The sequence below is a fragment of the Myotis yumanensis genome, unplaced genomic scaffold, assembly GCF_028538775.1.
Source record: "Myotis yumanensis isolate MYYU_CA2020_CCGP unplaced genomic scaffold, mMyoYum1.0.hap1 SCAF_14, whole genome shotgun sequence".
NCBI lineage: Eukaryota > Metazoa > Chordata > Mammalia > Chiroptera > Vespertilionidae > Myotis > Myotis yumanensis.
The window spans coordinates 32,439,309-32,460,359 of NW_027223765.1; the positions used below are offsets into that span (position 1 = coordinate 32,439,309).

General features: G+C 46.3%; 1 protein-coding gene across 1 annotated transcript; it reads right to left on the bottom strand.

The window, feature by feature from the left end:
- Nucleotides 1-7,966: 7,966 nt before the first annotated feature.
- Nucleotides 7,967-20,890, bottom strand: CHCHD4 (coiled-coil-helix-coiled-coil-helix domain containing 4). Its single transcript, XM_070391392.1, has 3 exons — nucleotides 20,700-20,890; nucleotides 12,735-12,833; nucleotides 7,967-9,079 (listed from the first exon to the last, which is right to left on the bottom strand). Exons 1-3 carry the CDS (start codon nucleotides 20,719-20,721, stop codon nucleotides 8,775-8,777), a joined length of 426 nt encoding a protein of 141 aa, XP_070247493.1. The 5' UTR covers nucleotides 20,722-20,890; the 3' UTR covers nucleotides 7,967-8,774.
- Nucleotides 20,891-21,051: the final 161 nt, after the last annotated feature.

Sequence of the window (21,051 nt, forward strand, 5' to 3'; positions counted from 1 at the left end):
TGCCCTGACCAGGAATTGAACCCACAACCTTTTGGTGCATGGGACGATGCTTCAACCAACTGAGCCACACTGGCCAGGCCAGATGCGGTATTGAAAGGGTGCTATAGGAATTTTGAGTGATGGCCTATAAGGATCAGAGACATTTGTGGGAGAGCAGAGTGTGGTGTTTGGACATCCCAGAAAGTGTGACCCTCATGTAGATAGGCATGGCCTAGAAATAGATGCTTAGAAGAAATTAAAGGAGTCAGAGAGTACCGTAGATGAAAGGTATCTCAATTCCTCAGTGAAAAACCATCCTCCCCATCCTCCTCACTCCTTACAATTCTGTAGAGCTGACTCCACTACTGAATTCAAGAGGACAGGTAAATAGGTCAGGGTCAGGAAGCTTAGCTCATCTACATTGACTGACGAATAGATAACCATGTGAACCAATCACGAGTCTATCATGGAAATGAACCTTGTGTTATTTTCTGAAAAAGAGATATTTCCTACTTCAGCCAGATATACCTCTTATACGAGTGAAGGAGTTGGTCCTGCCCTTCTCGGTAGCCTGATTCTAAAGCCAACACAGAGGCACTGAGACCTCCAAGCCCACCAAGCCCAACGTTGTGCTAACAGGAAACAAAAATTCTTCAAGTGGATTATAAAGTGTAATTATAAGAGGGGCCCACCTTTCACCTTTGGTTCCCAGATCGGTGCACTCCGGCTTTGGGGTAAGCAGCTCCATATATTGAATATACAATACTGTGTGTGTGTGGCAACATCCCAAGCCCACAGGGTTTTGGAAGTTCACAAATGATTGTGCTGGCAGAAAAGCTGTGGTCAGGGAGATCAAATCCATCTGCAGAATATATCTACCCCAGGGACTAAAGCATCACCTTCCCCATGATAGGAGAGGTCATTGTATTCAACCTGTCAGCATGGAATATTTCTATATCAAAATTCAACATCAACTTCTGTGGTTGGAAGGCAGGGCACATGGAAATGGTGGTAGTCAGACCAGCCCTGGTGAGTGGACTGTCATGAAGTTCACTCCATACAGAGCCTCCGTCCATGCTGCCATGGCCACTTTATGCACGGTCACAATGAATATGAGAGAAGCTGAGTGACATTCACTGGACAGTCATCGTGTCTGCTGATTATGAAGCATTATCTCTGAGGCTGGGCAATTGTGTGGTAATAAATCATCATATTCTGCCTACTCTGTGAGGTTGACCCTCATTCCTCCCCCAAGGCCTCCTAGTCACCAACTGGTCTGTTTTTTTTCCAAGGCCTTGATCAGCAAAGACACCACTCTATGTCAGAGGCCACCTGCGTGACACTGCAGCACTAAAACTGACCACTTCCAGCTGGTGCTGGCCAACCATGAAAATCTACGTATAAACCAGGCCCTGGACTTTTGCCTTTACTGCTAGCTGATCATAGGGAACTCCCCACGAGACGTAGGTATGAACTGAGGGAGAGAGGGAAAGCAAAGGACCATGGTTGTCTGAGCTCCCAGCCTATGAAGTGTGCTTGTTGTGTCTTGCAAAATGGCATGGGCCCAAATGCCAAATCAACTTCTGTTTCTTTCACATGCAATTTTGTGGTTCAGTGGGTCCCATTATACCCAATTCATGATAAGAAGTTCAGGCCACTTGCTGTCCCAGGATCAGATATTTAGTCACTCCCAGCGTTCACAGGAAGCAGGAGTGACTTAAAATGCAGAATAGGGGACAGCAAAGAAAGGCTCACTCCTTGTGGTCAGCACTATGGTTCTGCTGTATGACTTGCCAGAGGAATGCTACAGCACTCTGTCTGCCACAAACACCTCTAGTACAATCCGGGTTGCTGGCGCAACTTGCTCCTATTGCAGAGAACTTTCCTGCTCTGAGTCCCATTCCAAACTGGATTACCCAGAAACTAGGTCAGCACTGCATGTCCCCAAGTGAAATACGCTGCCGCTAAAACCCCTAGAGGCCCACCAAGACTATGTTTCTTTCTTTGCTGCAGATAGTACAAAATGCAGCAACTTACCTCTCACTTTCAAATGAATATCCCACGTGCTCCAGAATTTTGGACTCGATACTCCAATCATTTTGGCAATGCCCCTGAACTTTTGCAGGATTGATCTCCCACCATCTGCCACACTTATTGTCTTAATAAGGCATCTAGAGTGTTTCCCAATGCCTGCTCAGCAAATCCCATCAGCAAGGTGTCATGAACCAACATGATGATCTGGGGCATATAAAGATGAACAAGTTCACCCAGACTTTATTACGATAGAGAGGAGAGTGGATATAGCACCAGGGCCAGATAGTAAAGGTAATTGTTAACCCTGCCACCTAAATGCAAACTTTAAAAATTTCTATTAATAAAGCATCTGCCAAGAAATACAGCACATGCCCTAGCTGGTTTGGCTCAGTGGATAGAGCGTCGGCCTGCAGACTGAAGGGTCCCAGGTTCGATTCCAGCCAAGGGCACATGCCTGGGTTGCGGGCTCGATCCCCAGTGGGGGGCGTGCAGGAGGCAGCCGATCAATGATTCTCTCCCACCATTGATGTTTCTATCTCTCTATCCCTCTCCCTTCCTCTCTAAAATCAATAAAAATATAAAAAAAAAAAAAAAAAAAGAAACAGCACATGCCTGGATCGAACGCCCCCATGCCCCACCCCCTACAGCTGCCCCAGGTCCACTGGCTGTCACCTGCACGCAAGCCCCTAGTGCCTAGAACCAGTTACAAATTTCATCACCACATGATTATATTCACAATTAGAGGCCCGATGCACGAAATTCATGCAAGGGGCTTGGCCCTCGCAGCCCCACTGCCTCGGCCGGCCCTTGCAGCCCCAGCTTCATCTGGAAGGTCATTCGGCTGTTCGGTCTAATTAGCCTATTAGCTTTTTATTATATAGGATAACCTTGTCATTTTCCATTACCCGCTGTCAAGCGTTCCCTAAGCAGCGGCATTGTGGCCCAAAGGGTCATAGGGATCCTTTTGTGGCTGCAAGATTGGCTTGCCACATTTCCCCAGAGTCAGCCTATGAGGGTGCAACAAGCCCAAATGGATTCAGGCCCGATCAGCACATTGTCAGATCCCCACACACCGAGTCCCATAGGATGACATGAACTGCAAGGACCATAGGACAGACTGCATAGTTGGTGGTGATTTGATCTGCCACTCAAGAGCGGACTCTAAACTAGAGCCAAGTTTTATAGACTTACACAGAAGCTAAGAAGCTGCTCCTGACTAAATGAACTTTTCTTCTTGAAAAAAATGTCCTTTAAAATTTCTTTTTAAATTTCTAACAGGCTCTATAAGTAGTAAGATTGCATATTATTTGTATATTTGCAAATATTCCTGTGCTTTCTCTCCCTAGAAGTTTAATCGTATATAGGTGCTATTGGGAACTACCACATACTATGATACCTCTGCATTTTGAAGTTATTACTCAATTTATTTCCTGTCATCTGTTTTGCTGATGAGTGATCCACTGTCATTTTTATTGTGACAAAATGAGACACATTCATTTTAGAAAAGTTGTCTCTTTCCCTGGTAGTTATATAAGATTTTTTTCCATTACCTTTGATTTTTCTGTAGCTTCTCTACTGTGTGCAACTTCTACCTGAGGACAAAGTCTTTCAGTAATTGTATATTTCCTCCATTATTTCTTTTCTAATTTCTTTCAGGTCTATATTAAACTTATTTTGAAATTGCCCAATATATTTTCAATATCTAATAATTGTTCTTTAAAAAAAAATCTCTGTATATAGACTATGCTGCATTCTGGTAAAGTACTATCTTCAAATTAATTTTAATTGCAAACTGCTTAAACTTAAAAAACAAACAAACTACTCTTATTAATTTATTAGAGGCCCAGTGCATAGATTTGTGCACTGGTGGGGTCCCTCAGCCTGGCCTGCGCCCTCTTGCAATCTGGGACCCCTCGGGGGATGTTGGGTAGCCGGTTTTGGCCTGATCCCCACAGGCCCAATCCAGACAGGAGGGAGCTGATCCTGTGTGTTGAGCTTCTGTCCTCTGGTGGTCAGTGCACATCATAGCTATCGGTCGTTAGGCCACTTAGGCTTTTATATATAGAAAGAGAGATTATAAAGCATATGTTTTCATTATAAATGATACAAATGAACAGCCAGATGAAGAGGTGCACAGGGCAAGAGTCCCAGATGCTTTAGTCCCCATGGAGCTGGTAGAGCCACCCTCCTGGCACCAATTCAGAAGCTCCCAAACTCCATTGTTTGGGGATTTTATGGAGGTGCCAGTGTGCAGGCATAATTGATTAAATCATTGGCCAATGGTGATGTGACCAGTTTAAACCTGATCTCAAACTTTTGAGTTTTTCCTTTCAATGATCTGTTCATATTTCTAAGTGTTCTATTTGTTTATTTATTTTAAAGAATAGTTTGTTTTTTAGAGAGAGAGAAACATTGATGTGAGAGCGCACTATCCATCGGCTGCCCCCTGCATGCCCCCTGCCGGGAATCAAACCCACAACCTGGGTATGTGCCCTGACTGGGAATTGAACCTGCCTCCCTTTGGCGCATGGAATGATGCAAACAGACTCAGACTCATCTAGGGATCTTAGGAAAGTTAGAGATTCCCAGCACCCACACTAGTCCTACTGAATACATTTTTAGGGTGGGGTCCGGACACATGTGCAGTTTTAAAAGCTCCCCATAGCTACCAGTTTATAGGAAGTACAAGGGACCGAGGAACATGTGAAATGACACAATGGGATGCAATCAGCAAATTGCAAAACAAAACTAAAGGACAAAGGATGTGATTTTTTTCATGAATAAATTGCAAGGAAAAACTTTCATCAAGACAGCAGAGTAGGTTAACGCTATGCTCATCTTCTCCCAGTACTACCTCAAAATTACAAGTAAACTACAGAACAAACCCCCCAGAACAGCTTGAAGACTAGCTAAACAGAAGTCCTATGTAATTAAGGATATTCAGAGGCCACACTGATTCTGATAAGAGAGTTGGAGATGCGGAAGGGGCAGGCCCCACAATCAGTGTGGCAGTTAAGAAATGTGTGTGTGTGTTGGGGCTGTGGGGGGGAGGCCCTAGCTGGATTGGCTCAGTGGATAGAGTGTCAGCCTGCGGACTGAAGCGTCCCAAGTTCAATTCCGGTAAAGGGCACATGCCCCGATTGCGGGCTTGATCCCCAGTAGGGGCATGCAAGAAGCAGCCAATCAATGATTCTCTCTCATCATTGATATTTCTATCTCTCTCCCCCTCTTCCTTCCTCTCTGAAATCAATAAAAATATATTTAAAAAAAAGAAATGGCGGGGGGGGGGGGGGAAGGAAACCCTGATGGTGGGGGGGGGGGCGGGTTATCAGGACTGCAGGGTGCAGGAGTGAGGGGTGCCAGTGCCAGGAAGAGAAATCCCCATAACTTCTGGCTGTAAAAACCGGCAGGGATTCTGGCTGAGTGAGAGGGCTGCTTGCTGGAATCCCAGGTTCTCCTTAAGGGGCCGGTGCACAGATTTACTCAGACTCACTTGCTCTGAATAGAAAGTTTGTTGACCTTCTCCCCACCCAGCTTGCATACCTATCAATAATTCCTTTAAATGTAAATGGTTTAAACACTCTAATCAAAAGATTAGTTTCCACTGATACACAAGTGGATAAAGAAAAGATGGTACAGCACTAGCTGGTTTTGCTCAGTGGTTGGAGCCTTAGACTAAATGGTCCTGGGTTTGATTCGTCAAGGGCACATACCTTGCTTGCAGGCTCGATCTCCGGCCCTAGTTGGGGAGTGTGCAGGAGGCAATCAATTGATGTTTCTTTCTTCCTGCCATTCTGTCTAAAAATCAACAGAGGCCGACTGGTGTGGCTCAGTGGTTGAGTGTCAACCTATGGACCAGGAAATCATGGTTCAATTCCCGGTCAGGCCATATGCCCAGGTTGCAAGCTCGATCCCCAGTGTGGGGCGTGCAGGAGGCAGCCAATCAATGATTCTCTCTCATTAACGTTTCTATCTCTTCCTCTCTGAAATCAATAAAAATATATTTTTTAAAAAATCAATGGAAAAAATATCCTCGGGTGAGGATTAACAAAAAAAATGGTACATGTATACAATGGAGTATTACTCAGCTATAAAAAATGATGAAATCTTGCCATTTGTGATAACATGATGAACCTAGAAGGTATTAGGCTAAGTGACATAAGTCAATCAAGAGAAAGACAGGTACCATATAATTTCACTTATGTGTGGAATCTAAAAAACAAAATAAATGAACATAGTCACAGGCAGAGGGAATATTATAACTAGAGTTACCTACTCTGCCATCTTGAAGAAAAGTTTTTCCTTGCAATTTATTTGTGAAGAAAACCACATCCTTTGTTCTTTAGTTTTGTTTTGGAACTTGTTGATTGCATCCCATTGTGTCATTTCACATGTCCCTCTGTCCCTTGTTTTTCTTATAACAACTTGGGAATAACCTTGTAATAACTATGGTGTCAGATTGGTACGAGATTTATTGGGGTGATCATTCTAAGTTATATAAATGTCTAATCACTGTGCCGAACACTTGAAACTAATACAATAATGTATGTCATTTGCAATTAAAAATATTTTCAAGTAAAAAAAAAAATTATTCAAACCCCTGATACTAAAGCATAATCTCCATCTACTCTCCATTGCTTATGCAGGGGGCACCTCTTATCGGCAAGTTGTTTTGCTACTGAAAAATGGGGAAAATGGAATCTTTTGTCTAACCAAGTGGACTAGGCAAAGTCAGCTTGAGAGTCTGTTGTAAATGACCATTGCTAGCAGAAAACAATCTACCCTGAGAATCCAGTGCCATCACACACTACCCATCCATTCCTTCTTTCTGGTAAATGCTGACTTCATGCAGGAAGGCAGGCACCATGTGACTCATTTTCCCGTGTCCCTAGGACTTGGAACTGGAGGTTTCCTGAATGCATCGAATGAATGGGATCCATGACATGTCCCCAAATCAGTAACATCTGGGTGGTGATCAACATATGTGCAAGGCCCTTTATGAGGTTAAGTCACAAGGGCCCTTCACAGGGCTGTCATAGCTCCATGTTCTTGATTTTTAACAAGTTCCGACTATAGACAGCACAGTTCTCTACCTCCCTAACACCTCAGACCCACAATTCCTCACCTCTAACTGTGCTTCCAGCTTTAATGTGCTGTTACCTTGTTTTCTGGTGTGTAGGCAGCCTCCTGGTTCTCATGCCCTGTGTCCCTTCTCTTGAGTGTGGGCTGTAATTCGCTTCTAACAGGCTATGGTAAAGCGAGGGAATGTCATTCAAGATTAATTTACGAAAGGCTCTGGCTTCCATCTTGCTCTCTGATGGAAGCCACCTGCCATGCTGAGCTGACTTAAGGAGGCCACGGGCCAAGGAACTGAGGGAGGACTCTGACCAATAGCCAGTGAGGAACTGAGGCCTCAATCCAACAAGCCACAAGGAACTGAATTCCTGCCCCAAACCAGCAGAGTCGTTTTGAAAGCCTGTCAAGCCCTGAGATGACTGCAACCCTGGCCAACACCTTGATCTTAGGATGAGAGGCTGAGCCAGAGGAGCCAGCGAAGCCAAACCCATCATCCCGACCAATGGAAACTGAGATAAGAAATGTTTGTTTCAAGCTGCTATGTTTTAAGGTAATTTTTTAACACAGCAATAGAGAACCAATACACCTGGGACAAATGAGGCATTACTGCATCACAGCCTGTAAACTGCCTGGCAGTTACACCTTGGGCAGGTTACTGAGCCTACGAGGGCTTTAGTTCCTTATCTTCAAATGGGAAGAGCCTGCCTCACCTCATGGATTAGGAAGGCATCTGTTCAGAGACAAAAGCTGCTTGATATGAACTCAACATAGAAAATTGGGTCAAAGAGCAGTTTCAATTGAACTTTTCATAATTTATATTTCCCTACATCAAAAACATTTTTAATCAGTAAAAAGAAAGGACACATTCAAAATCTGGTAAAACCGTGCTCTCCTTTTAATTCGTGTTTCCTTCTTGGTCGCTACTTTGGTAACAAGTAGGTCCCCACCTCTCAACAATATTGCATCTGAACAGGCTGAGCCAGAGCCAGTGTGAACACAGGCCCCAACCAGGGCTTCTGGAATAACAAGAATAGCAAAACCAGCTTCTTCTTTTTAGAAAGTGTCTGTGAGTCGGAGGGTCCAAAGCTCCACTCTCTAGAAAGAAAACCTGGGGCTCAATATAAAAATGGAAACCAAAATGTATCAGAAATGAAGCCTAGTACCTCATATACTCAAGGTCAAGATGGTTTTTGAGAAATAAGTATCTGATTATCTGGCCTCTTGTATTAGGAATGGCCCCATTCCAGCATTTTTAAAGGAAGATGTTTTTGTTTCTATTTCATTTCCCAAATGGGTATAAAATCTACTAAAAGGGAGATAACGAATCAGAATAAATCAGCTCACTCACAAGACACTCCTAGATAATGATTTTTAGTTGCTGAGAGTATTCAGCACATTATTTCAAAGTGGCAAACTTAGAGGTAATCTCAGAGGAGAATTCGAAAACAGTAGCCACAGTCACTGGTAGAGGAGTTACGTGAGATACAAACATATAACCCCATGTTTTTCAGTGTATATGTCAAGGGGCCAAACCCCCTGATCATCAAAATAAGTTATTTTGTACATTACAGTGCACAGAACAATAGAGGGAAAGACTTTCTTGGAGAGTGACCGAAAGGCATTTGCAAAAGTTTCATATCACTCTGAGTGGAAGGCCTGGAGCCAGTGCTGCAGCATGGCCTTCATTAGCTTGACCCCTTCTCTTCTTTGGTTGCGGTGGCCTCAGCGGGAGCTGCCTTTTCTAAACGTTCTGCTGGCTTCTTCTCTTCCTCCTCCTCCTCCTCCTCATCTTGGGGATAGAGGTCTGGGTACTTCTGCATGCATTCCTGCATGGCCCGGAACTGGTCTACACAGTCTGATCCCTTGAGATCCTCCGTGCTATAGTGGAAGCAGGAAAAGGCTGACTTGAATTGTTCCCCACAGGGGCCACTAGCCATTCCCCCCAGGCACGGGCAGTTCCAGTTAATGTCTCCATTGGGCAGGATCAATCCTGGAACAGGAAGGTGGGTAAGGAAAATGTGAGAGATGCTCTTGAAGGTTTCAGAACAAGCCAAACCAAGTCCTGTCCTCCCAGGCCACTTAAGAGGTGAACAGCATGAACGGTTGCCTGGCAGGCACTTGCCTGTGGACCTACCTCTTATATGGGTTCAAATGCCTGGAGCACATCCAGCAATCCTGGCTCAGCTGGAGAAAAGCCACCATCGGCTACTTTCTCCACGTGCAACACTAACTATATTCTAAGCCACACCCCATACTGTGGCTGTGCTCGAAGAGCTACCTGCTGGAATCCATTTAGTCCAAAGGAGAAGCCATCACTTGGATGGTTAATGAGAACCGTTGGAAAGCCCAAACACTTTAACAAGCTGAGGCACTGACCTCCTCCTTGCCATCTCTGCTCCCCGCCCTGGGTGCTGCTCCTCAAGCCCTCTGGCTCTGTGGCTGCTCTCAGAAGTCACACACAGTGTGAGGACTGGTAAAAACCAGAAGTTTGATCCTTCTGTGCCGACTGGGAAGATGTCCAAGACATGTTTTACAAGAAAAAGGCTAGTGGCATACCAAAGTGGTGTGGTTCCATTCTTACAAAAATGAGAAACTTAGAGGGAGACTAACTACATTAACCAAATTGTTGCACTGTATATGTGTTGGGGAGAGTTTGAAGTTTCAGACGGATTTTCATTTCCCTTAACTTTTTAACTTTACATTTTTTCTTATCTTTGAACTTTGTCCACATCTAAATAGTATTTCCCAGTTTTCCAAAATGCTTTCAAGATGATGGCTTAACTTCAGCTTTGTGACAGACATGGACAGAAATATGATTCATACAGAATTTTCTTACATAAGTTGACTACAGAGACTGTAAGCACTCTTTAAGAAAGACTTGCTCAGCTGGTGTGGCTCAGTGGTTGAGTGTCGACCTATGAACCAGGAGGTCAGAGCTCCATTCCCGGTCAGGGCACATGCCCGGGTTGTGGACTCACTCCCCAGTAGGAGGTGTGCAGGAGGCAGCTGATGGATGATTCACTTTCATTATTGATATATCTATGTGTCTCCCCTTCTCTGAAATCAATAAAGATATATTAAAACAAGAAAAAACAAAACAAAAAGACTCTTAAGTGCCCAGTGAAATCACACATGATTTTTCACTCCAGGGAAATACCCAGGTCTGGCGCTCTGAGCTAGTGTCCGAAGTCCTAGGCCCAGGCTGAACCCTGTCTCTTAATTCTACCTTAGGAACTTCAGTGATCAACAAATCTGCTGTTGCGGCTCCTCACTAGTAAACAGGCTAACAGTAGGGATGGTAATGAGACTGGCAGGCAGTTCACCACTGGCACCAGCGACAGCTGCGATGCACATTTTTGTGCATTAAGTTATATGTGGTAAATCGCATAATCCTTCTGTCAACCTGCTGCAGTGGGTGTTTCTAATTCTAGTTTACACATGAGGTTTCTGGGGTTCAGTGGGGTCTAAGTCAGGACTACAGCGAGGGCCCTTAGGATTCCCAGAGCCCATGCTCTTTGCTCCACATCTCACCACTGCTCCCAATTTCGCAGCCTTGTCAGCGCTGGAAGCATATACAAATGCTGCCCCCTGGATGCTCAACAATGCTAACACACCTGCACAAACAGTTTGCAAAAAGAAATATATCATAATGCTAACATTAAAAGTAACAGTTCAGCCCTGCTGGTGTGGCCCAGTGGTTGAGCATCAACCTATAAACCAGAAGGTCAGGGTTCAATTCCCGGTCAGGGCACGTGCCCGGGTTGCAGGCTCGATCCTGTGTGGGTGTGCAGGAGGCAACTGATTGATGATTTTCTCTCATCCTTGCTGTTTCTATCTCTCTCCCCCTCTGAAATCAATAAAAATATATCTTTTTAAAAAGTAATAGTTCAGGCCTTGGCTGGGTAGCTCAGTTGGTTAGAGTGTTGTCCCGATATGCCATGGTTGTGGGTTTGATCCCTGGTCAGGGCACATACACGCAACCAAGGAATGCATAGATAAGTGGAACAATAAATTGATGTTTCTTTCTTGCTCTCTCCTTTCCTCTCTTTCTCTCTAGTTAATTTAAAAAAGGACTATCACTATTCCTTAAAAAAAGAAGTAATAATTAGGTCTGCAGGAGTCCTTGTACCACTGTTTATCAGAGGAAGGTGAGCTAGAACGCAGTAGTGCTTCACAGAGGACACTATGAAGCCAATTTGCACTTCAGGGAAACAATGTAAAAACACATCAGTGGTAGCTTCAGCATGTTAAATTAAGTGCATATGCAGCATGTTTTAAGACGAGCAATTTTGCAACGGAGAGCTCAGATCCTGGGTCCCAGAGTTCTCTGTTTTATATACCTCCTCACACAATTATTCACAAGAAGGGCTTGCAAAGGCAAATACCTATAGGGCCCAAGCAGGTAGGAGAAAAAAACAAGCGTAGTGATAAAGAATGGCAGGAAGTAGGGGGAATGCACAATCTAAAGACAGACACATTCAGTTTTTATAAAAAGACTATGAGGCAGACAAAACCAAACCGGATTTGTCCTGCAGGCCCCACACAGACTCAATTAAAGAAATGTGCTTAACTAATACGGATCTAAAGACAAGCAAGGGACTAGAATTTGTGTGTGATTTACTTTTTTTATTAGAGTGTGATTTAAGATTACTCCTATAGCTGTGATTCTCAGAAATCTAATACTTTGTATAATGTTTGCACTTCCCACTGTCCCCTTAAGATGCTAGATGATGCCTACTGAGCTTTCCTCTAATCCCTAGGGGCAGCCAGGGTAGTAAACAGTGTCCTACCTAAGAACATACACTTTATTCTTAGCATTTGAAAAATTCCAACCAGGAGCCCATACTCTCCAGGCAGCTCCTACCAGCTCTTTCAATCAAATGCATCACCAATCAACACTAAAGGCTTGTTTGTTATCACCAGGGATGTCAGAAAAGGCTTTAGATTGGTGGAGTGAGTACTGTTTATGAAACCTGGACTATGTATGAATACTGCACATACACAGCTGCCTTACACAGGCTGGGTAAGTCCTAGTGAGTCCAACAGTCCAAAGTCTTTGGAGTGATGCCCAAGTGACCATTAACTGAGTTGTGTGTAACTGGTTAGCTGAATCCTGCTGCTAGGACACTGTCCCTCTATCTCAAGTGAGCTTTTCCGGCAAGGTGCTTGTTGGGGAACTTACAAGGAGAAAATACCTCACAGAACAAGGGTGTGGCTATTAGGTACCTGCTTGCTAATAGTCTGCAGATGTGGCAGAATTCAGCGTGGTAACTTGTTTGAACAGGGGGGATTCCTGTCACCTTAACCTACCTGGAACTGCTAAAATCCACTGACACCCTCTCCCGAAACATAGTCACTGGGAAGCATCCAACCAGCAGCTTAAGCCAACACAAAAACTAAGAAAAAGAGGCAGAAGACTTCAGTAAGGAGAAACTCTAGCCTAATGGCCAGGGAAGTGCATCAGAACAAGGGCCCAAAACAGCCCCTTACAATTCTGAGGGCGATGAACCCACTGTCCTGAGAGATGGCCCATGGCTGAGATGCACACCTGCCTTGGCTAGGGCACAATGGGAGACCATTTTTGAACAATGAACTTTTCCCTCAGTACATGTCCATGGGTCCCTGGGAGGCCCCACGTCACTCACCATGCTCCTCGTATGGATCATTGGGATCGTCAGCCACCAGCTCCGCATTGCTTGGAGTTTCATGGTCTTCTTTGGTCACAAATATAATTCGATCCTTCCCTAGTGATTGGAGAGCAGAGGAAGAAACCTTTCACTCAAGAACAGTGAAATCAGCCCTACATCCAAAACAGGCAAGCACACCAAGTTTGAGAAATGTCCCACGTGAAACCCCAAAGTTAGGTGACCATTGAACTGCCCTCCCTGGGCTGAGTCACTGACTCTGCACGATGCACGGTTTAGCAGCCGCTTTTACCAAGTACCTGTGGCTGGAACGAAAACTCCACCAAGGTCTTGGGTGAGGATGGTGATAGCAAACCCTGCCCACCACAGGCATCCTCCACGTGGGAGATGAGATGCCCAATCCTACCAAATGCAGCTGCTTTTAGTCCCCAAATTGGCTGACATTCTGGTGATGCAACAAGTCTTTTTTCTTCAGGTCAAGAAAGGAGCAGTCCTTCCATGGTGCTGCCTGTTCATGTTATTTCCCATCAACCTGTGAACCCCTCCTACTTGTCATGCCTCCCCCTCCTCCCAGACCTTGCAGGGATCTTCGAGCAGTCGGTGTTCAGATAATACTTGTGGAATGATGACGGCCTACTAGCCCAGGGATGCTGGGAGTACCTGCTGCTGGGCACCCCCCACCTGATACACAAGCTGCTCTCACTGTGCTGGGGGGTGGGGTGTGAAGGGGTGGAGCATGAGGGACAGAAAAAAAGCCAAAGAAAAAGAAGAGGGTTCAAGATGATGATACAGAAAGAGTCTGAACTCTCCTTCCCCCATGGACATACTGAGTCTACAGGTTCCTGTGGAACAATTTCCTTTTTAAAAAACCAAGGCTGGAAAACAAACACAAACACAAACCTAGGCTGGCCTAGCCTGTTTAGCTCAGTAGATAGAACGTAGGCCTGTGGACTGAAGGCTTGATTCTAGTAAAGGGCACATGCCGGGTTGCGGGCTTGATTCCCAGTAGGGGGCATGCGGGAGGCAGCCAATCAATGATTCTCTCTCATCATTGATGTTTCTATCTCTCTCTCCATCTCCCTTCCTCTCTGAAATCAATATATATATATATATATATATATATATATATATATATATAATTTTCAATAAAAATATACTAAAATAAAAAAACACACTAAAAAACCTAGGCTGGCTTGTGACAACAGCACATTGGGCAAAGAGAAGAAAACTATATCTAAGTGAGCAGCAGAGGCAGAGAGGCCTGGACACAATCTCGCCATAAATCCCGCCCCCACCACAGTGACCCACAACAGGGAGAGAACTCAAAACCCAGTTTCTCCTTGAGGAGCGAAGGGAGGGAACCCCACACTGAGCATCCATCCCAGCTTTGAAGACACACACTTGAGAGATGAGCCCTCCAACATCTAACTTTGAAAACCAACAGGGCTCACTCATGTCTCAAGACCCATGAGATTATAGTGATCTGAGAAACTACGCTTTGAAAAAAAATATTTTTAATTGATTTCAGAGGAAGGGAGAGGGAGAGAGAAAAACATCAATGATGACAGAGCATTATTGATCGGTTGGCTCCTGCACATCCCCTACTAAGGACTGAACCTGCCACCTGGGCATGTGCCCTGACCCAGAATCGAACCGTGACCTCCTGATTCATGGGTCAATACTCAATCACTGAGCCACATCTGCCAGGCTGAGAAACTATTTTTAAAGGGCCTACCCCAGGGTCCAGCTAAGAGGCAGCCGATCACACCCAGACTTACAGTGAAGGAGGCTCAGCTGCTTATATTAAACTGTTGGGTTGAGGCATCTAATTTGACATACACATCTGTGACAATCTGCAGCTTGTTTTTTAGAACATTCACCGAACCCAAACATAACAGGCTAGGCAGCAGAGCCAGGACTGATGCCCTCCAAAGACCAAAAACCAGCATCAGGAAGACCCCTTAGTCAGGGCCAGAACCCCTAGCCCCATGAATCTGGCTGTCAGAGGGCCCTGAGCCTCCGGGAAAGCAAACTGGTAGGAGCCAAATGCATAAATAAATAAATAAATAAATAAAAATAAATAAAATTATTGCTTTTTAGAGAGAGAAAGGGAGAGGGATAGAGATAGAAACATTGATGAGAGAGAAACATCATTGATCGGCTGCCCCCTACACACCCCCCACAGGGGATTGAGCCCACAACCCAGGCATGTGCCATAATCGGGAATTAACCGGCAGCCTCTTTCAAGTGCTGAGCTATATTGGCCGGGCCAAATGCATTTTATATGAGGTTCTCCTCATGGGAAGCACAGAAAAGGGAATCAGCATTGAATGAACCAGGATGGGTGTATTCCATGGCTCACTTCAACTAACCTTTCAGTGAACCTATAAAGTTTTATTGCCCTGATTTTACACAGCATAAAAAGCAAAGCCCGGAGCGGTGACTCAAAATCAACCAGCAAGGCAGGGACCTCACCTACTGGACTCCCTCCTCTACACCTTGTAGCTGCTGGCACTTGACCTCACTTTCCCAAAACCTGTGGCCAACAGCTAACTACACAGCAGGTATCTCTCCTATCCCACGGTGAGTGGGGAGCACCTTGTCCTAGAGCAGTGGTTCCCAAACTTATTTGGCATACCGCCCCCTTTCCAGAAAAAATATTACTCAGCGCCCCCTGGAAATTAATTTTTTTAAATTTTAATAGCAATTAAACAGAAAGATATATGCCCCCAAATGCACCTGTGGCCATCACCACCCCCCTGGATCGCTGCAGCGCCCACTTTGGGAATCACTGTCCTAGAGCCACACATGCTGCATGGTCATCAGTTGGCCCTGCAGTCCCTGGAGGGCTGGCCCCTCTGGGTCTTGCATGTCAGCTAGCTCCTGCCATCTTGTCATTACCCTCACAGGAGACAGCAGGAGCCCCATTAAAAAAAACACACCCAATATATTTTTATTGATTTCAGAGAGGAAGGGAGAGGGAGAGAGAGAAACATCAGTGATGAGGGAGAATCATTGATCGGCTGCCTACTGCAAGCTCCGCCCCCCCCCCCCCCCCCCCAATCCTCCCACTGGGGATCGAGCCCACAACCTGGGTATGTGCCCTTGACCAGAATCATACCCAGACCCTTCAGTCTGTAGGCTGATGCTCTATCCACTGAGCCATACAGGCTAGGACAGGAGCCCCATTTTAAGGTGGGAAGTGATTTGCTCACACAGGGCTGGAATCTGAATCCAGTTCTGTAACTCCAAAGGCCACACTATGGAGATCCTTTCCACACACCTACACTCCCCCCCAAACACACAAACATAAGAATAATAATGACAGCTTGACACTGAGTACTCAGCATCACTTGGACTCTATCCTGAGAGCTGTGTGTGCTTTGGGCAGGAATAAATGTTCTGTACAATAAATACTGACCCAATTCCTGACCAAGAAGCTTAGAATTAAGTCAACGAATGTTTGCTGAGTGCATAAATAAGTTTTTTTCTAAGCTACTGAGCTGCTGCTGAAGGTACCCAGCTGCTGAAGGGAAAGACAAATTCCATAGCCCTAACTACCCCCTGTGACCCAGGAGATCTGGGGTAATGGGACCCTCATCGACAGGGATGGGAGGTACCTGGCATTTAAGACTTCTCCAGGCATCATCCAAATGTGCCCTTGGACAAGCCTTAGTCAGTGGCCTGGACTGAATTAGTTACTGTGGGAGCAGAGGCCAGGCCTGCAGAAATGTGGCTCTCAGAGCTGCTGGCATTTTCTCTTACTATTCCATACTTTTATTTGGGGGTGGGGGCATGCTTGGGCTGCCACATTTAAGAAAGAGGCTTGGGGTGACAGCAAGAAGCAGAGCGACACTTCCAGTGAAAAGGACAGGTGAGGGGACAGAGGGAAGGCGCCTGGGTGCTTCACATCCTTTCCGCACGGGGTAACAGTACCAACAGGTGACCCTCAGCATGCACAGGGACTGACTGACCTCAGCCGACCTGAAGTTTCCATGCCCAGAGCTGGTCTCTGCCTCCACACCTCACATTTTATCCCAGGGAAGACTGCTTTTCCCATGTGGCCTGGGAAAGGATTTGGGCCAAGCAGCCAGGGCACATTCAAGTAACTAACGACCCTGGTGGTCCTGTCGTTTTCAAAACACTGGAAAGCAACCTGCAAAAAATGCTGAATGCTAAGCAGAATAAGCTGACAGCAAATTTCTCAGCTCAGCTCTGACAGTTTTGTTTACTAAGACCTCAGCTAGACCCAGACCAATAATGAGGTCCAGAGGCCAGGCCGCACCCAACGAAAATTAAATCAAACTCTGGCATGTTCACATTGCTCCCTAGCTTCACAGGTAGCTGTGATACACAGCCAGCGTGGGAGTCCCAGGCCTAGCACAGTCCCACTGAGAATATTCAGGTCCCTCCCACAGGCCGAGTCCTTGCAAGCATCTTCGTGGACATCCCTCTTAGAGAGGTTATACTGGATGGATGGATGTGGTACTGTGATTTATAATAAGAAATATACATATTCCCAGGCCTTTGCTTCATGGAATGTTTAAAAGTGAATGCAAGGACAATGCTTACTTACTCTTGACAGTCCTAACTATGGAAGAAAGAGCCAATCCTAAGCATGCCAACTTAGAACCAGTCCTAAGAATGCCAACTAGTGGGGTAGTCAGGCACCTGCTGACCTTGGGGGACTCAGAAAAACAGGCCCCTCACCAGCTCAGCCTACCTACCATGGTAAACAAAGAAAGTGAAACAAGCTTCTGCTCTCATCTGAAGTCCCGCTCAAATGACAAGGATAAAATGGCCAGGAAAAGGCCACCAGAGGTGAGAGATGTCAATAGTTTTAGATGTGGACAAGCTGACAGAGAGTGCTCTCTGGTGCAATGAATGGAGACGCTAGACCCAAGGCTCACAAGGAGAGGCAGTCAACTAGAAGAAAACTAACCCCCACTTGAGGACCCTGGGAAGGGAGGAAACCCAAGGCCCAAGGGGTCTCTCTGAAAGCAGGACTTCAGAGTGGGGCTGAGAACAGGACTGGTCGAGCAGTTGGATACCAAGACACCCTAACTCTGGAGTTTTACTCTGTACAGCCGCCCTCGATGCCTGTCTTCTCTCACACTTCCATCATTAAATGAGGTTGGTTCTAGCTTTAAGTATCAGTATGTCTAGAAAGATCTGCATCCCTCACATGACCTCATCTTCCACTACTTGCTCCCACGTTCCAGCATCTTCTTGCATTCACTTGAATATGCTGAACACACACATCCCTCGGGGCCTTTGCACAGGCTGTTCTCTCCTCCAGTAGCACCTCCCTCGCATGTCTTCATACCACCTGCTAGGATGCTACCTTCCCTGACCATGCTGCATCTCCGTCATCCTGCTTTCTTTTTCTCCACAGCACTTTTCCTCACCTACCGTGTTATACATTTATTTACCACCCATCTCCCTCAGTGAAATGTCAGCTCCTTAGGCACAAGGGTTTGTCTTTTCCATTCATTGCAGTACCCCCAAAGCCTGGAACAGTGCCCAGAACATAGTGGGTAATCAATATTTGTTGAAAGAGTTAAGTGGAGAAACGGAACTCTGGATTAGGACATGCAGCAGAGGGGCAGGAAGACAGAATGTTATCACCGTTAAGCACTCAGACAACACTATTGGGTGGGTGGTCTCACCCTTCCCGGGAGGGGAGCATGGATATGCATTGGATCATTACATCAGAGTCTCTGAGCATATGCAACCCAGGAGTGTCCACCAGGCCATGGAGGCAGATTTTGTCACCTGTGCTCATTACTAATGTGAAGTAGATGGCATGTCACAGGGGTTCAGTAAGTGTTTGTGGACTGAACAGGAGAGGGCAGGCTCAGTGTTAGAAAAGGGGGAAACTAAAGAAAGGAACAGGCAAGTGTGGGCAGCCCAAGGCCAGGGAGCAAGGCTGAGCCATGCTGTGGGATGCCTTGAATGCAAGCTAAGGCCTTTAACCTGAGGCTGGGAGGTGAAGTACATTTGCACAGGCAAGCGATTCAATAAGAACAGAGTGCAGGTATGTGTATGAGTTTATTCGATTAACACTTGAGCACCCATTTATAGACCAGGCCCTGTGCTAGATCTTGGGAATATGGCGAATATAGCCCATCTAATTCTCTTAGCTTTTAAGCCCTTACAGGGCAAGGAGTTTGTGATCATTTTTCTAAGTCCCAGGAGAAGCATAAAAAAATTGGTGGGTAGAAAAAAACCCAAAAAGTTGGGGATTTAAGGACAGTGGGTATGGATAAGATTAAAAACTAGATAAGAGTGCTTTCAATTCTCATCCCTAAACTCAGAGAGATCTTTCAACTCAGAAAAGATAAGGATCAATGCTTTGGTGGAAGAAGGAACCTACCTCTCATTCCCAGATAACCTGTGATTCGTAGAAATATTCAAGGGCGAGGAGGGGTATTAATCTGCACAGCTTCATCATACCCCAAAGGCTCAAAATTACTTGTTAAATGATGAAATGAGAGACTCAGAGAAAGAAAATTAAGAACAAGAGACCCACTGTTTAACGGAGTGGCAAGGGCAGAGGACTTTTATCCATGGCACAATTAAGCATTAGTCAACATAAATAGTACTCATTAGCAACATCAATGATTACCATGGCTTTACGACCCAGGAAAGGAGGAATCTAGAAGCAAGGCGGGGGGGGGAGGGAAAAGGCTTAACATTTTAGACTAACTGTTCCCCTCACTTGATTTATGACCTTGGGTAGGTCACCTTCTCTGGGCTCCAGATTCCCTGAATTAAACTGAGGGAGCCGGACTATTTATTCACCAAACAATTTCTGGGTGAATTCCAACTCTTTCTGTAGCTTCTCCACCATCCCCATCACTTGGGATCGAGAAGGTTCTTCATGAATATCTGCTGAATGAATGAAGGCCAACTTCTTTTAACCTCTCATTTTACAAGTTTGGAAACAGGCTTGGAGGCTTCTGAACTCTGTGTGTGTGTGTGTGTGTGTGTGTGTGTGTGTGTGTATGGAGCGTGGGGGGTGTCCTCCCAGAAAAGGGCTCCCTGGAATCCACTGGGCACCAGATTGGATGGTGCAGTTCTGGAACCAGACTGCTAGGGCTTAAACCCCAGCTCCACGACTTACCCATCACGTGGCTTTAGCCAAGTCTCTCTGGGTCTTAACTGAGCCTGACTTACAAAGGTCCCTGCGAGATCAATGATAAACCCTATAAAGCTCCTTGAAGAGTGCCTGATATATAGTTGGGATTCAAAAAAAAAAAAAAATGTTGTTGTCCTAGCCCTATGGTTCAGTGGATAGAGTGTCGGCCTGCGGACTGAAGGGTCCCGGGTTTGATTCGGTCAAGGGCACATGCCTGGGTTGCGGGCTCGGTCCCTAGTAGGGGCGTGCAGGAGGCAGAGGATCAATGAATGATTCTCTCTCATCATTGATGTTTCTTTCTCTTTCTCTCCCTCTCCCTTCCTCTCTGAAATCAATAAAAGTATATCTAAAAAATGTTCTTGTTGCCGCTACTTCTACCACTCTATCACACCTAACCCGTATGACTTTTCAGGACAGTTACAAGGCGCGTGCAAATGGTAACACGTGGTGTGTGGTAAGAGCGACAGTAAGAGTGACAATGAATTCCCAATCGCGAGCCGGAGGAAAAACGTGCCCAGCACTCCCCTTACCCGCTCGGGTCTAGTTTATAAACTCCCCCACGAGCCGGCACCTCTGAGGTCCGGGTTCGAGCCTCTGTGTGACCTTGGAACAGCCTCGTTCCTCCCAGTCTCGGTTTTCTCATCTGCAAAACCGGGGTGGCAACCCCGCCGCCCAGCCAGCTCCAAAGGTCCCGAGGAGGGTACCCCGGACAGCCTGGGGTTGCCCGCACCGGCAATGAGGTCGCCGGGTGCCCAAGCGTGCGGAGGCAGCAGACCCCGGCAGGGCCTCGTTGGCCGGTCTCCTCGGCAGTTCACTCTCCCTACCTTCCTGCCGGCAGTAGGCCATGGCTGCAGCCCAGCGCTCAGACCTCGCGGCGGTAGCGGCGGCAGCGGGAGCGGCGGCTTCACGCCGTGACCTCTTCTCTGGTAGGGCGGGAGGCCCCGAGGCCCACGTGAACCCGCCCCCTCCAGGCCTGCCCGCCGCGCGCCTGCCTCCGCGCCTTTCCAGCCCCAGCCTGGGGACTCCTCAGCAGGGAACTACAATACCCAGCAGGCCGCGCGCCGCCGGGCAGCAGGAACTACAATTCCCAGAAAGCCTTGCAATGCGCAGGCGTATCAGTGACATACAAGGCCTTTTGCAACTTTGTGGCGAAAGTACCTGACCCCGGACTACGTT

Coding starts and splice junctions, on each gene's coding strand:
- CHCHD4 (XM_070391392.1), bottom strand. CDS start 20,721: ATGGCCTACTGCCGGCAGGAAG. Junction 12,834..20,699: donor GGCCTACTGCCGGCAGGAAG/GTAGGGAGAGTG, acceptor TCCAATCACTAG/GGAAGGATCGAATTATATTT. Junction 9,080..12,734: donor TGATCCATACGAGGAGCATG/GTGAGTGACGTG, acceptor TTCCTGTTCCAG/GATTGATCCTGCCCAATGGA.